Genomic DNA, 18625 nt, shown 5'->3' with positions numbered 1-18625 from the left:
AGTTGGCCGCCAAATGTACTTACCAAAATCTAGAGCTGGCACACGTTAGGGTGGACGTGGCTAAGGTGGGCTCCTGAACTTCGCATGTCGGACTGAGAATGACCTTTGTTAGGAGGACATAAGGGGGGGACCTACAAAACAAAGGGTTCTAATGCTCAAGTACATGAGTTAGAAAAGTAAGTGAAAATGTATGAAAAGAGTACGAGGGAACCTGATTCTTATAATGTAGAAAGGGAGTTGCGAGTCCTTGTTTGTAGGAACTGTTACAATGTCGTAACAACCCTTGTAGATAATTACTGACTTGTAGATAATAGGCGATAATAAAGGTGGCTTACAAATAATGTTAGAGATAATGTGTAGCTTAGAGATAAGTAAATACCTTATAGATAATTATTTACCTACCACGTGATAAGGAGATGACACTATATTCAAATAATAAGAAATTAGAGATAACCTATCTGTTGACAGCCTGACTACTAAGGGCTAGATGTTTGTGCTTCTGTGCCAGGACTGACATGGAGGGTTGACGCGTGTATCTGAGTGCCAGGTGGCATGCCACATGTATTTGGTGGACCCTGGATAGTACAAGAACAAAAGCCAAAGAAAAAGAAACTAAAAACCTACTAACAAATGAAAATCCAACAAGGAGTTTTGTATAGCTTAGAGTTGGTAAAGATAAAGTAGAGTTAGGGAAGAGCATTAGAGATAGACAAACGGAGAAATGAATGAGGAGGATAGACAAGAAATAGAAACACATAGGAATGCCAACTTTTTTAAAATTTATAAAAAAAAAATCGTACAAATTCAAGACAATAACATTTGTATAAAGGATTTACAATAAAAACATGCAAGAATGCCAACTTTAAAATAGCCGAACATTTATTTTCTATGTTTCTTTTATGGAGCTATAAAGAAAGCAAGTTTTTTTAAAAAAAAAAAATAGATGATCATGATTGATATGGTTGTAGGAATTAATCTTGTGTAATTTTCAGTATCATTACCCACTATTTAAGTGATCAAATAAACAGAGATGAGAAGTATATTTTTTGTCTTAGCAAAAATAGATTTAAAATTTGATTTCTCAACATATGACAAAAACTAGCCAGGCCCATAAAAGTTAGCAAGCCTAATTCGACTCTAATATGCCGCTAAGTGGTAAGAAGGAAAACATGTATTTACAAGGGAGAACATAACAACTGAAGAAATGAAAGGACATAACATGTACTTATATGATTCCAAGTTAATTGTCTATCATTAAAAAAATTTTACCTTCAAATAAAGGATGTGTACAAAAAAATTTTTAGGGTCATTAAACCTCACAAAACCGTCTCTTTCCAATAATGAATATTTAATTTATTTTTCAGGCACATTAAAGGACAACAAAAGCAAAACATTCGATTGAAGGTCATTAAGCTTAAAAATATTGTATTTTTCTTTGATTATGAATACAAAATTTATCTTGAAGGCACTTTAAGAGACAATTAAACCATATCATTCGATTTAGGATCATTAATCTTAAAAAATGTCATCTCTTTTTCCGATAATGAATATAAAATTCCTATTGTAGCCACATTAAGGGACAACTCAAACATACCATTCAATTTAGAATCATTAAACCTCAAAGAAATCATCTCTTTTTTTATAATGAATATATAATTTTCATCTTACAGCAACATTAAGAAACAACTTAACTATATAATTTGATTTAAGGTATTAACCCTAAAAAAACTCATCTTTTTTTTTATGATGAATATAGAATTCATCTTATAGTCACATTAAGGGACAGCTTAAGCATACAATTTGATTTAGGGTCTTTAAGCCTAAAAAACATGTATTTTTTCAATGGTGAATATAGAATTCATCTTACAATCACATTAAGGGACAACTGAAACATAAAATTCGATTTAGGATCATTATGACTCAAAGAAACCATTTCTTTTTCCGATGATAAATATAAAATTTTCATCTGGCAGTTGCATTAAGGGACAATTTAAACATAAAATTTAGTTTAGGATCATTAATCCTAAAAAAAAAAAATTTCCAATGATGAATATAGAATTCATCTTACAACCACATTAAGAGACAACTTAAGCATACAATTCGATTTAGGGTCATTAAGTTGGAAAAAAGACATTTTTTTTTATGATGAATATAGAATTAATCTTACATCTACTTTTAGAGACAACTGAAGCATATCATTCAATTTAGGATTATTAAGTCTACAAAAAACCATCTCTTTTTTCGATGATAAATATAAAATTCATCTTACCATCACATTAAGGAAAAAATGAAACATATCATTCGATTCAGGGTTATTAGGCCTCTAAAAATCATCTATTTTTTCAATGATGAATATAGAATTCATCTTTCAGCAACACTTAGGGACAACTAAAGCATACCATTCAATTTATGATCATTAAGTCAAAAAATATTGTTTCATTTTCTGATGATGAATATAGAGCTTATCTTATAGCTACATTAAGGAACAATTAAAGCATATCATTCAATTTATTATCATTAAGACTAAAAACACCATCCCAATGATGAATATAGAATTCATCTTACCACCACATTAAGGGACAACTTAAGCATACAATATGATTTAGCATCATTGAGCCTACAAAAAACCAAGTTTCTTTCAATGAAGATTATAGAATCAATCTTACAGCCACATTACAGAACAACCAAAACATATAATTCGATTTAGGATTATTAAATAGAAAAATTATCCCATTTTCCAATGATGAATTACTAATTCATCTATCAGTCACATTAAGGAACAATTGAAGCATACCATTCAATTTAGGATCATTAAGCCTAAAACATATTGTTTTTTTCCTCCGATGATGAATACAAAATTCATCTTGTAACTACATTAAGAAACAACGCAAGCATACCATTCGATTTAAGGTCATAAAACCTAAAAAATGTCATCTCTTTTTTCGATAACGAATAAATAATTCATCTTATAATCAGATTAAGGGACAACTCAAACATACTATTCAATTTAGGATCATTAAGCCTAAAAGAAACCATATCTTTTTCGATGATGAATATAGAATTTTCATGTTATAGACACTTCAGAGATAGCTTAAGCATACAATTCGATTTAGGGTCATTAAGGCTAAAATTATCCATTTCTTTTACCGATGATGAATATAGAATTCATCTTATAGCCACAATAAGGAACAACTTAACTATACAATTCGATTTTGTGTAATTAAGCCAAAAACAAAAATGTTTTATCTTATGATGAATATAAAATTAATCTTACAATCACTTTTAGGGAAAACTAAAGCAAACCATTTAATTTATGATCATTAAGTCTACAAAAAATCATCTCTTTTTTTTATGATGAATATATAAAATTCATCTTATAGTCACGTTAAGGAAAAATTGAAGCATATCATTCGAATTCAACCATTAGGCCTCAAAAAATCATTAGGGACAACTAAAGCATACCATTCAATTTAGGATCATTAAGCCAAAAAAAATATTGTTTTGTTTTTCGATGATGAATACAAAACTCATCTTCAGTCACATTAAGGAACAATTTAAGCATACATTTGATTTAGGATCATTAAACCTCAAAAAACCATCTCGATGATGAATATAAAATTCATCTTACCGTCATATTAAGGGACAATTGAAGCATACCATTCGATTAAGGATCATTAAACCTAAAAAATATTTTTTTTTCCGATGATAAATACATAATTATTCTTGTAACTACATTAAGAAACAACTTTAGCATATCATTCAATTTAGAGTCATAAAACCTAAAAAATGTCATTTATGTTTCTGATGATGAATACAAAATTCATCTTGTAGCCACATTAAGAGACAACTCAAGCATACTGTTCAGTTTATGGTCATTAAGGTTGAAATAAACCATATCTTTTTTCGATGATAAATATAGAATTTTCATGTTATAACCACATGAACAGATAACTTAATCATACAATTCGATTAAGGGTCATTAAGGATAAAAAAATTCATTTGTTTTTTCGAAGATGAATATAGAACTCATCTTATAACCACAATAAGGAACAACTTAAGCATACAATTCGATTTAAGGTCATTAAATCAGGAAAAAAATATTTTTTATGATAAATATAGAATTAATCTTAGAGCCACTTTTAGAGACAACTGAAGAAAACCATTCAATTTATGGTCATTGAGTCTATAAAAAATTGTCTCTTTTTTCGATGATGAATATAAAATTCATCTTATAGCCATATTAAGAAAAAATTGAAACATACCATTCAAATTAGGATCATTATTAGGCCTAAAAAAATCATCTATTTTTCCAATGATAAATACAAAATTCATCTTTAAGCAACAATTGGGGACAACTAAAGCATATCAATCAATTTAGGATCATTAAGGAAAAAATATTGTTTCATTTTCTGATGATGAATACAAAACTCATCTTATTGTCACATTAAGGAACAATTTAAGTATATCATTCTATTTAGGATCATTAAGCCTAAAAAAACCATCTCGATGATGAATATAAAATTCATTTTACCGTCATACTAAGGGACAATTGAAGCATACCATTCGATTTAGGATCATTAAGCCTAAAAAATATTGTCTTTTTCTCCAATGATGAATAACGAATTCATCTTGTAACTACATTAAAAACAAATTAAGCATACCATTCGATTTAGGGTCATAAAGCCTAAAAAATGTCATCTCTATTTTCGATGATGAATACAAAATTCATCCTATAACCACATTAAGAGACAACTCAAACATACCATTTGATTTAGGGTCATTAAGCCTCAAAGAAACCATATCTTTTTCCGATGATGAACATAAAATTTCACATCACAACCACATTAAGAGATAACTAAATCATACACTTTGATTAAGGGTCATTAAGGCTAAAAAAATTCATCTATTTTTTTGAAGATGAATATAGAACTCATCTTACAACCATAATAAGGAACAACTTAACCATACAATTCGATTTAAGGTCATTAAACTAGGAAAAAATGTTTCTTTATGATAAATATAGAATTAATCTTACAGTCACTATTAGGGACAACTGAAGCAAACCATTCAATTTATGGTTATTAAGTCTACAAAAAATGTCTCTTTTTTTATGATGAATATAAAATTCATCTTATAGTCACATTAAGGAAAAATTGAAACATACCATTCAAATTAAGATCATTAGGCCTTAAAAAATCATCTATTTTTTTGATGATGAATACAAAATTCATGTTTCAGCAACAATTAGGAACAATTAAAGTATACCAATCAATTTAGGATCATTAAGCCAAAAAAAAATATTGTTTTATTTTCCAATTATGAATACAAAACTCATCTTACAATCACATTAAGAAATAATTTAAGCATATCATTCGATTTAGGATCATTAAGCCTAAAAACATCATCTTGGTGATGAATATAAAATTCATCTTACCGTCATATTAAGGGACAATTGAAGCATACCATTCGATTTAGGATCATTAAGCCTAAAAAATGTTGTCTTTTTCTCCAATGATGAATACCGAATTCATCTTATAACTACATTAAGAAACAAATCAAGCATATTATTCGATTTAGGGTTATAAAGCTTAAAAATATCATCTCTATTTCTGATGATGAATACAAAATTCACCTTGTAGCTACATTAAGAGACAACTCAAACATACCGTTTGATTTAGGGTCATTAAGCCTCAAAGAAATCATTTTTTTTTTCTGATGATGAATATAAAATTTTCATCTTACAGACACATCAAGAAATAACTTAAGCATAAAATTTGGTTTAAGGTCATTAAGCTTAAAAACAAATTTTCTTTTTCGGATAATGAATATAGAATTCATCTTACAAGCACATTAAGAGAAAACTTAAGCATACAATTCGATTTAGGATCATTAAAGCAAAAAATAAAATACATGTTTTTTATGATGAATATAGAATTAATCTTACAGTCACTTTTAGGGACAATTGAAGCATACAATTCAATTTAGGGTCATTAAGTCTAAAAAAACTGTCTCTTTTTCTGATGATGAATATAAAATTCATCTTAGAACTACATTAAGGAATAACTTAAGTATATAATTTGATTTAGGATTATTAAGTCGGAAAAAACCATCTCTTTTTTCAATGGTGAGTATAAAATTCTTCTCACAACCACATTAATGGACAACTGAAGCATGTCATTCAATTTAGAGTCATTAAGCCTAAAAATTATTGTTACTTTCTCTGATAATGAATAAATAATTCATCTTATATCCACATTAAGAAATAACTCAAGTTTAGAGTACGATTTAGAGTCATTAAGCCTCAAAGAAATTGTATCTTTTTTCGATGAAAAATATAAAATTTTCATCTTACAACCACATTAAGGGACCACTTAAGCATACAATTTTATTTAGGGTCATTAAGCTTAAAAAAAACCCATTATTTTTTTCTAATGATGAATATAAAATTTATCTTATAGCCACATTAAGGGAAAACTGAAACATTCCATTCAATTTAGGGTCATTGGAACTCAAAAAATAATCTTTTTTTTATTATGAATAAAATTCATCTTTCAGTCACATTAAGAGACAACTTAAGTATAAAGCTCGATTTAGAATCATTAAGGCTCAAAGAAACCGTATCTTTTTTCGTTGAAGAGTATAAAATTTTCATCTTACAATCACATTAAGGAACCACTTAAGCATATAATTTTACTTAGGGCAATTAAGCTTTAAAAATCCATTATTTTTTCTGATTATGAATATAAAATTCATCTTATAATCACATTAAGGGAAAAATGAAGCATACCATTCAATTTAAGGTCATTGGACCACAAAAAACCATCTCTTTTTTCGATGATGAATAAAATTCATCTTTCAACCACATTTAGGGACAACTAAAACATATCATTCAATGTAGGATCATTAAATCTAAAAAAAAAAAAAACCGTCTCTTTTTCCGATGATGAATATAAAATTCATCTTACAATCACATTAAGGAACAACTGAAGCATACAAATCGATTTAGGGTCATTGGACTTCAAATAACTGTCTCTTTTTCTAACGATGAATAGAGTTCATCTTTTAGCCACATTTAGGGACAACTAAAACATACCATTCAATTTAGGGTCATTAAGACACAAAAATATTGTTTATTTTTCCTATAATGAATACAAAACTCATCTTTCAGCCACATTTAGGAACAAGTAAAGCATATCATTCAATGTAGGGTCATTAAGACTTCAAAAAACCATCTCCATAATGAATATAAAATCCATCTTTCAACCACATTTAGGAACAATTAAAGCATATCATTCAATGTAAGATCATTAAGACTTAAAAAAACCATCTCGATAATGAATATAAAATTCATCTTACTGTCACATTAAGAAACAACTTAAGCATACAATTTGATTTGGGATCATTAATCCTTAGGAGATATATGGTTGCAATAAAGGAATGGGCATAGGCTAGACATGCATATCATATTCAGTAATTGTAAATCACTTCTAAAAAAGACTTGAAAACCACATCAGACAAATCACTTAGTCTACGAATTATGTTGCCCAACGCTGGTACAAATTTATTTTTAACCCCTTGAAGTTGATTTTCTTTCCCTACCATTTTTAGCAATTAATCTTGCTTTCAATTGTAGCATATTTCCAGATAAAGTAATAAAAGCAATTGAAGAAAAAATTTAGTATGGCATTGGATAAATTTCAAGACACCTAAACAATTAAAATACGATCTAGCAAGGAAATTAAAGGATGTTAAAATTTGAAGAAAAAAGAAAATAACATGAACAAACTCATAGTTTGAAATTTTAATGTAAATAATATTTGTTCTCACTTGCATATAGAATATATTAAAATCGTTATACCCATCCCTGCATCAAATAATAGCTTAACTATCTAAATTCAAACCGTTCACAAAAAGAGCACAAAAAAGTGGCAGACATTCTACAACATACTTCTTATAATGAGGAGCATCCCCATCCAAACGAGAAAGAGTACTAGCCAAAATGGAAACCTGGAAGCAAAAGCCAAAACAATTATACCAAAGTTATTGGGAGAAAAAGAACCAAGGTAATGTTAGAAGTTTAGAACACGAGATTCTTTTACATCAATAAAAAGCAAGTGGCAATTTTGAACAGACTTAACCATGAAAGACTACCAATTTGGGCCAGTATTCTAAGAAAATAAACTTTGGTATGTAACTTTTTAGAAACCAAAGGCCTTATACGGTTTGACGAACGATGATTGTAGGGTTCAGAGACAAAGAGAGTTAGTGATTGCGAGAGTTTGAGTGAGAGTGCGGCTTCGCGTAGAGAGAAAGCGAACAATACAAGGGACGGGCATGAATAAACCAGTGAGATGGCAAAATTTTGAATCTCACAATGGACCATATATAGGAATTAGATACGTGTGGACATTAAAAATACGCTGAAACTATTTTTCTTTTAAAAAAAAAAATCTGACACTATACAATGGTTAGTAAAATAAGAAAAAAAAAAAATCTGACACTATACAATGGGTAGTAAAATAAGAAAAAAAATCTGACACTACACAACGGTTAGTATAGTGTCAATTAGGGGAGGAAAGGCTTTCTAAAGTTTTTGAGAAATAAAAATAATAAAAAAAAAATCCGTGAAATGTTATTGGGTAATTTTTAGGATGTGAGTAAGGTGTAAATTGGTTGAACAGAGTAGTTATAGAAATAAAAAAAAATTGAAAAAGTGATTTTAAGGACGAAATGGGAAAAGAAATATATACACCAAAACACTATTTCTTTTTATTAACAGTAGATAATATATATAATCGCATAAAAAATAATATAATGCTCTATTTATGTACAGTTCGTTAAAATGATTGATGGCATAATCATAAACTACGTATATTTTGAATAAAGCATAATATTATTTAATGATAAATTATCAAGCAAAATATTATCTTATTAAAAATTTACAAAATTATCTACTATTCTACTATCTATTATATTTATTATCTATTTATCTACATAAAAGAAAATTTAATTTTATGAGACGATGTTAGATGACAATTTTATATTTATTTTTTTCAAATAATTTAATTAATTAATACAAAAATTATATTTATTCTATATTATTTGATTTTCAATAAAATCTTAAATCAATTATAATACAATTATAATACATATTGTTCTATTATGAAACATACAAGTATAAATTAATATATTTATTCTATTTTTGGGTTATTCAGATTAATCAATGTAACTAAATTAATAGAATCAATATCAATATATTATATATTTTTGAGTTATTACGTGAAATCTTTCATTTGTCTCCATTTGTCCTCTTCATCGTTAAATCTTGGAAATAAAAAAAAATTGACGGTTTACAATTGACAATTTTTAATTATTGATTGTTATATTTTGGAAATAAAAAGGAGTAATAATTAACCATTTTTTAATTTTTAACCGTTACAAATATAATAAATAGTTATTTTGCATGTGAAAAAATATAATCCTAACAAATCTGTTCTTAAAAAATATAAAAAATAAAATAAAGTTTATTTCTTAAAAGAATAAAAATAAGATAAATTTATCATATCGTTAATATTTATTTGTTACTAGTTGACATCATGACAAAATATATGTACCAAGAATTCATTATACTTAATGTTTCTCTGATTTTATTACAGTAAATATTTTATAATGTTAATTTATTAAAAAAAATTAAGACTTAAGAGGCAAAACAAACATAAATTCTCAAATAAGAAATAAGTTTTGTTAAATCTTAGATGTATAGAAGCCCTAAGAGCATCTCTAGCAAGTTTTTTATATGTGTTTTTTAATCATCTTTTTGTGATCCCCGTAATATTTTTTGTGGTCCCCACAATGTCATATCACTCATAAGAAATTCATACAAAATTTTACTCCAATGTAAGAAATCACAAGAAATCCAAACATTTAAATTATTTTATTATAAGAATAAATAATTTATTTTTTCAGTTTTTATGTATACAAATAATAAATATGAATAAATGAAGAAAATATTAAACATAAATTAAAAATTACATAACATTAAAAGGAAATGTGTAACAATAAAAAATATATTTTTACATAATAATAGATAAATAAATACAATGACATTGAAATAAAAACATAATGATGAAAAATAAAAAATATTACATAAAATTAATTGTTATTTTCTTTTTCAAAACGTTCCCAAATATGCTCAACTAAATTTGTTTGAAGTTGACGGTGTTGTTGTTTGTCATGAAGTTGTGCTCTCCTTTAGAGGTATGTTAATCTGATACTAGGGTGAGCACCTAAAGATATTTTGAATATTGAAGTACTATTACCTACACTATCGTAATCAATATTATTTTGATATATGTCACGTTCATCCTCAACAATCATGTTATGCAATATGATACATGTATAGATGATTTTTCATTTTACCAACATCCCAAAAACGTGTCGGACCACGTATAATTGCGAATTGAAATTGGAGCACTCCAAACGCCCATTCTACATCCTTTCTTGCTGATTCTTGTCGTTGTGAAAATAATTTTTGCTTTTCTCCTTGTGGCATTGAGATGGTCTTCATATGGCAAAATCTAGATAAATGTCATCCGCTAAATAGTATCTCATATTATATTGGGTTCTATTCACTGTGAATTGCATTGCGGGCGCAGGTCATGACAAAACTTCATAAAACACATTAGATCCATTTAACACAATAATGTCATTATTTGAACCGGCGGTTCCAAAAAATGCATGCCAAATCCATAAGTCTTGTGAGGCCACGACTTCAATAATGATTGTTGGGTTACGATGATCACCTCAAAAAAATTGACCTTTCCAAGCAACTAGACAATTTTTCCATTCCCAGTGCATACAATCAATGGAACTTAACATACTTAGAAATTCGTGTGCCGCTCCCATTTGTAGTAGTCGTTTGGTGTCTTTGTTATTTGGTCTCCTCAAGTATTCATTCCCAAATATGGTGCAGATGCCTGATACAAATCGCTCCAAGCATTCCATTGCAGTTGTTTCACCAATTCAGGTGATCCATAAGTCAATATACTAGCAGTTGTGCACTTTTGCAATGGAGATAAGCCTTTTCGACGTAGTGCATCGACCCTCATTTGAAAGTATTCATCATGGTTTTTAAGCGCGTCTACAATTCGGAGAAACAAATGCCTTTGCATACGAAACCTTCTTCGGAACTGAATGTCTGTGTACACATGATTTTCTGAAAAATAGACATTGAACAATCGATCATGACCTTCTTCAGGATTACGATGTACCATTCTTCTTCTTTGGCTATGCCCGGTGGTGTTGCCATGTAATTATTGTTGGCTCTCAAGTATCAACCTAATGATTTCTTCATCGATGTTGTCTTCCAATTCCTCATCTATGATTTCATCTAAAACTTCATCTAAATCGATATTTGGATCCATTATATGGTAACCGAAGTGTTTTGAAATAAGAGAGAAATAGTGTATGTTGTATAAGAATATATCAAATGATGAAACATTGGACATTTATATAGCTTCTTTTATAACAACTAGTTTTTCAACGACTACTTTCATAACGACTAGTTTTCAATGGCTACTTTTTGATATATTCTCATACAACATACACTATTTCTCTCTTATTTCAAACACTTCGGTTACCATATAATGATGAAACATTGGACATTTATATAGTTTCTTGTATAACAACTAGTTTTTCAACAGCTACTTTCATAACGACTAGTTTTCAATGACTACTTTCATAACGGCTAGTTTTGCAACGACCAATTTTATAACGACTACTTTCATAACAGCTAGTTTTACAACATAAAATTCTAAATTTAGCACACAACAAATATCAAACACAACATTAGCATAAGAACTAAAAATGTAATATCCTAGTTTTTTCCTAATATGGTCACAATAATTTTCGTGGTCTTTGCGTTGTTGTTTGGACATGTTGGATGTATCTTTCATGAGGATTTCATACTCCAAACGTCGTTCCTATTCTTGCAGACGCCTTTCCTGTGCCTCCTTTAATTGAATAAGTTTTGAGGTGTTCATATTTTTGTCCTTTATTACACTTTCTATGCCAGATAAATCCAGTGTTAGAAGATTCTTTTCCTTTTCTATTCCTTTTTACTGCTTTTTTCCAATTGGGCGAGACATTAGCAAAGGCGTATCATATTATTCAACTTCAACGAATGTCTCTGGGTTAGAAGACGACTAGTAATTTTCAAAAGTAGAAACCTTTGTTCTTTTTGAACACTTTGACATAAATTCTGCATCAAATTTTGGTTGATCTTTAAACAACAACCAAGCATGCTCAACTTCAATTTTTTTAGTTGTGTCATGTGAGTAAATCATATGGGCATTAGCCAAAACATCCTTCTCTAAACTTCCACTTCTCCTATGTTTATCTACTTGTTTGTAGCACTCGTTAAAATTTTGAACTGGAGGATGGATCCTGCTCCACCGAGATTTTAATTAAGTCTAGCTTCTTTCACAAAATTGTCCGCTTTGACACATATCGTCATTGTTGTACGCATTTTTTATCCTTGTCCAATATTGCTTTGATGTTTGGTCAACTCCTATAATTGAATCCTTTGACACATTGAGTCACGATCGGACAAGAATCATATCTTCTGTCACTGAGAATGCGGTACGACTTTTTTTCCACTTGAATTTTGATCTCCTTCGTCTAGTTGAATACTGTCTACACTGATGAGTGATTCAATTTCATTTCTAGGGGGCACACTATTAGATAAAAAAGGCCTATAACATGTGTTTGAGTTGGTGGGAGTTGATGGTTGATTATAAATTTGTAGATTTTGAGAACTACCACTGGTAGGTGGCTCTACATTGGATGAAGGATGCATATACCACATGTGTAGGGGTGGTGGATACATAATATACTGGAGTGGATTTTGAGAATTTTCACTAATAAGGGGTGGTGGTGGACACATAACATATTGCAGTGGATTTTGAGAATTTTCATTGGTATGGAATGGTCGATACATAACATAATGCGGTGGATTTTGAGAATTTTCACTAGTAGGGAGTGATTGGTTTTGCAAATAACCATAGTGAGATTGATAATTATACTGATTGGGATCCATTTCAAGGAGAATAAAAAAAATGACACTTGATAGCAACAAAAAAAAATACGCAGTACAAATGAATTGTGCAAAACATGTTCAACAATGCATAATTTATAATGAAAAGTGCAACACACAGTGGGAAAAAAAAAACTACATAACGGTCATTTGCACATTCAATGGTACAAATGAATTGTGATAAAAGCTTTCAATAGTCTAGTCTCTCTTTTCTTCCTTTCCCACTGTTGTTTTCTTCTTTCAAATCAGTGCCTCTTTTCTCCATAAGCTTCCCCAACAACAACATATCACAGCAACAACAATAACCATTTCCTCCTCTCAACCCTCCAGATCAGTGCCTCCCGGAGAGGAAAGGGCAGAAGAGGAATTCGATGATGACCCACAGATCATGCCCAACGTGTCGCCACCAAGCACGCCATGAATGCCCTCTCCGATCATGCCACCACTTTTTCCTCTTCTAGTTTCCATCCTTAATTCCACTTTCTCTTGGAACGAACTCGATCATGTCGTCGCCAAGCGCGTCACGCACACCCCCGCCGATCTCGCCAAAAACGGTAATAATAAATCTCTTCCCCTCCTTCTTTCTTTGTTGTTTCCCTCCTTTGCTTCGTGTGTGTTTCATTCACTGCTTGTGTTTCTTTGCAAAGGAATTCGTGAGCGTGATTGTTGAAGGAGGTGTCATTTTAGCGTTGGTTAAGCAACTTCAAGTGCCTCCTTTGACTCTGCCCAAAACAAGGGAATGCTTTCGCACTTGGGCTTCTCATTGTCTAGGTAGTTTTGCGCTTGGAATTGTTCATCTTCTTCCTTTTTGTTTCGGCTTCTTTACATATTCTATGAAAATAATAGTTTTTTATTCGTAAGAAATAGTTCCTTATATAAGGAATCCACAATCCGTTGAAGAAACCGAATCTGCCACGTCACTATGCTCCAACGCCAAAGAAACTCACAAGAGACTGTTCCTTAGCCTAAGAAACCACAGAAGCACCTCCGGTTGGAGATGCTTTAAAGGCTGGTTGCGCACGATTCTGGGTCATGGGGTGGCGACACAATAATGGTTGTGGTCAAGGAGATGGGGGTGTTTTGATAATCTGATGTTGATGGTGGGAAGGCATGGCAGATTTGGTGTGGGAAAGGTTGCGCCGGTAAGAGGACCTGAGTCCCCAGGATCAGTGACACACGCGACGGAGAGGGAGGAGGTAGGTGGCGAAGTGCAGCACAAATGTTGTTTAATGCTGGCAAAAGAGAGAATTCAAGATCATAACGACACAAGAAGAACCATTGACACAAACCACCAACGTTTCCATATGGCTGAAGTCGAAAAGAAGAAAAGTCACCAGAAGTTGTTGCCTCTCTGGTGGAAAACCCATGGTTAGATCTGACCACAAAACTCAAATCTAAATAAAAAATAATGGTTAAATTATTTAGTTGATTCCTGTAGTTTCACGATTCGTACCTTTTAGTCCCTATAGTTTGAAAGTCATTTTTTTAGTCCTTATAGTTTATATTTTAATTCTCTTTTAGTCTCTCCTTATAATTTGTATTTTAATTCTCTTTTAGTCCTTATAATTTAAAAGTGATATTTTTAACCCTTATAATTTATATTTTAATTACCTTTTAGTCCTTACTACGAAAAATATAAATAATTAGCTACAAATTAATTATAAATTACCAACTATTTTTTATTACAAATTATCTTGCGATAAGTTAGTTACGAATTATTTGTTAATATTTTTGTAGTTAATTATAATTGATAATATTACACATATTTTGATGGTGAGGACTAAAAGAAAATTAAAATATAAAGTATAGAGACTAAAAAAATCATTTTCAAATTATAAAGACTAAAAGAAAATTAAAATATAAATTATAAAGACTAAAAAAATTATTTTCAACCCATAGAAACTAAAAGACAATTAAATATAAATTATAGGAACTAAAAAATTACTTTAAAACTATATAAATTAAAATGTATCAATAATGAAATTATAAAAACTAAAATGAATAATTAAAAAAATAATCAAAGATTCACTGTGTGTCTCAAAGAGAGACAGAGCGGATCTGAGCGAGAGAGAGTGAATTTGGGGTTGGGTTGGTGTTGATGGGTCTTTGAATTCAATGTTTGAGGAATGACTATTGTTGGTGGCTGTCAATGTCTCCCGCAGCGGCATGAGAATTGAGAAGTTTTTTTACATCGGTTATAATAGCCGATGTAGCAAAGTTGAAAAAAAACTATAAGTCCACGTACACATAGGCTCAGGTAACAGAAATTAATATTTTTAGTCTAAAAAAGTTTAATATGTTTTAAGAGAAATATATAAAACTTCGTACCCCATTGCCCAGAGGCTCTTCGCCATGCGAAGGTATGGGAGAGGGATATTGAACGCAGCCTTACCCTTGCATATGCAAAGAGACTATTTCCGGATTCGAACCCATGACCAACAAGTCACCAAGGCACAACTTTACCGCTGCACCAAGGCTCACCCTCTTTAACAGAAAGATATATATATATATTTATAATTTAATGAAAAATTAAAACTATATAACTTTTAATGAATATAGAAACTCAAACATATTAATTTTTTATAAAGAATAAAATCAAATTTTGAGATATTCTAAAGACAAAAAAGAAAGTATAATTATTACTCTTTTTTGTTTGTGCTTTTATGATACATGAATGACTTATTTATTAGAGCCAGTGCAATATTCATTACACCCAGAACCAGAAACACAACAGGGAAAGTTCTTCTAGTTTTTCAGGTTCTGGAAAAGAAAAATGTTTTTTCCAAAACTAGCTATCATCATCACTGCACTTGCATTAGTCCCTTTGATTTTCATCAATGAATCTGATAGTGCTGAGGTTACACCCTTTGCTTCTCAGAAAGTTAACCTTTCAGTGTACTATGCAAGCCTAAGCCAACCTTGTGCAACTTTCATTGTTAAGAATCTGGAGGAAATTTTCCACAGGGATCTCATCAACATTCTCAACCTTCAGCTAGTTCCTTGGGCCAATGCTTATGTCGATAAGACTAATCATTCTATAATATGCCAGGTTTTATTCTATCCCTATTATCTTTCCTATGCTTGAAAGAATTAGAAGTTTGATTATGTATGGTTGTGCTAAAATAAGATTTAGATAAAAGTTTATTGAATTGATGCCATGCAAAGCATTACATGTTTCATCAATTAACATCATTGAATGTTCTGTCACTGACAAAACTTGTTCTGATATGAATTCGGTTCAAGGGCCTTAGAGAAAATTGAGGGTAGACAAGCTTGTTGATTATGAGCTCTGGTGATAAAAAAAATGAGTTATGCTTTTTTGAGAAATAAACAATAATCAAACATTTAAATAGTATAGTATCCTCCTAGCCGCTAGAACTTTGGCTTAGTTGTACATAGTACATACTGTTCATTTGCTCTAAATTATTCTATTTATGGGATCTATTAATATGCTTTTTATATGTGCCTTTTTCCTATGATTTTCTGGTCACCTTAATAGTTCAATGGAGGAAAAGATGTGTAACATTAACCATGGCTTTCAATTTTTATTAGGTACATGTTTTGGTCAATGACCATTACTAATATAGTCAAAACCCATACTAATTTCTAACAATTTTTCAACTATAATTTCCCCACCTGATGAGTTATGTTATACATGCAAAACATGACAGTAGAGAATATTTGAAAAAGAGAAATCACATTTCTAAAGGGTCTATAATTTTTTTACAACAATGAGAGATAAAAAGAGAAAAAAAAAAAAAGAAGACTGGCATAATGTTGTAAAAAATGTCTGAATAATAAAATTCCTTGAAAGAAATACGAATATTTGATGATTATCTTCGAAATGAAAGTTGTATTTCAATATAAATTTGCAGAATGGCCCTGATGAATGCGAGCTAAATTCGTTGGAAGCATGTGCTCTCAACGTTTTGGATGATGTGGTAAGTGTGATGTTCCTTCCTCAGTTCTTTAGTCAACCTCACATCAGATGGGGGGTAAACTTAAAATTTCACACAAAGGATTCTTTCTGCTGGATTCTCTGATATCTGCAATCAATTTATGACGCAGAACAAACATTATGCTTTGATTTACTGCTTTGAGTTTCTGGCAATTGAGGGAAGGCACAAGAATTGGCAGGACTGTTTCAGCCAATTGGACTTGCCTTTGGAACCTATTCTGAGCTGCTATAACAGAGGAAATGGAACAGAGGTTACTGTACATTTCTATACAATAATTAACCACACCTAATAGCAAGGAAATGCTTTTTTTTTTTTTTACTGTAGTGAAGTCAATGTGCCACAAATTCATGGTTAATCATAGTTGAACCTAATAATAACTATAGTGCTATGCAAAATTATAGATGATGTATTATTAACTTCATAAATACAATAACTACCAAAAAAAAACTTATAAATACAACCTTGTATTTAATTGATTTTCTACTTTATGAACTGTGCTTTATGGTCTTTAACATAGAGCTTTAATCTCTTTGCAGCTTGGACAAAAATATATCAACGAAACAACTCTCTTTTACACACCCCACGAATTTCTGCCTTGGGTGGTAGTTAACAATCAATCTATTGGAAAGGTTTGTTCATTCTCTTATTTTTCTCTCATTTAAAAGAAATTATTGTATGGTTTGAGATTATCACATTTGATCCTGATTAATCTTCGCGTGACATAATTGAATTTTTTTAATTATAAAAAAGAGTTAATAAAATTTGACTCCATGTCAGAAAGATTAATTAGAACCATAGACACAATGATCTCCCACCATACAATATTTTCTTCTCTTTTACACATACAAATACACATATCACTAGTACATTTTCCATATTCTTGCCATGATACTCATCAACGAAGAGTTAAAGATTAATGTCATTTGTGTTATTTCAGGAATATGAAAATTTTACACGCTATGTTTGTGAGGCTTATAAAGGCATTCCGGCTCCAGCAGCATGCAACCGTCGCTAGGAATTGATGAAGTCCAAATAAACTATAAAGTGTGTATATGCATGGCTTTATAAACATGAGAAGAATATTTTGGTGAAAGCTCTTCAGGAAAAACACAACCTGGTAGAACAACTTATATTTACACTAGTCATCAAGGCAGTGATGAAGTCACCTTATATGTACATGATTCACAAAAGGGAAAAAAAATTAAAGCAAATACCCAAATAATTTTAATACATATGTTGCTATATGCACGTTTTATGTTATGCTCATGCCTAATGACATTGTCCTCTATAGCGACCCTCGCTCTCTACACAACTTTTAGAACATCAGAATACATGGCAGGTAGTTAATTATTTCATACCCCATGCCTGCTACATAATGAAAGCTGCATATGCTAAATACTAATCAACAATGATAACCATAATACAGAAAACATTGATTTTTCATTATTGTATTCATTTGAAAAATGACCATTTCCCCCTTCTCCTTGGAAAGATGATGCAAATTATAAATTATAGGATTAATTCCATCGCTATGCCAATTTTTTTTAAAATCATACCTTCGAAGGGATGGAAA

General features: G+C 30.5%; 1 protein-coding gene across 1 annotated transcript; it reads left to right on the top strand.

Annotated features, from left to right (window-relative positions):
- Positions 1–15801: 15801 nt before the first annotated feature.
- Positions 15802–18312, top strand: LOC114417673 (gamma-interferon-responsive lysosomal thiol protein-like). The gene is made up of 5 exons (XM_028382773.1): positions 15802–16142; positions 16969–17034; positions 17162–17302; positions 17589–17681; positions 17990–18312. The coding sequence occupies exons 1-5, from the start codon at positions 15867–15869 to the stop codon at positions 18065–18067; spliced, it is 654 nt and encodes a 217-aa protein (XP_028238574.1). The 5' UTR covers positions 15802–15866; the 3' UTR covers positions 18068–18312.
- Positions 18313–18625: the final 313 nt, after the last annotated feature.

This window comes from Glycine soja, chromosome 7 (assembly GCF_004193775.1).
Source record: "Glycine soja cultivar W05 chromosome 7, ASM419377v2, whole genome shotgun sequence".
Taxonomy (NCBI): Eukaryota; Viridiplantae; Streptophyta; class Magnoliopsida; order Fabales; family Fabaceae; genus Glycine; species Glycine soja.
The sequence above is the reverse complement of the archived record's forward strand: the minus strand, read 5'-3'. Positions and strand labels throughout refer to the sequence as shown.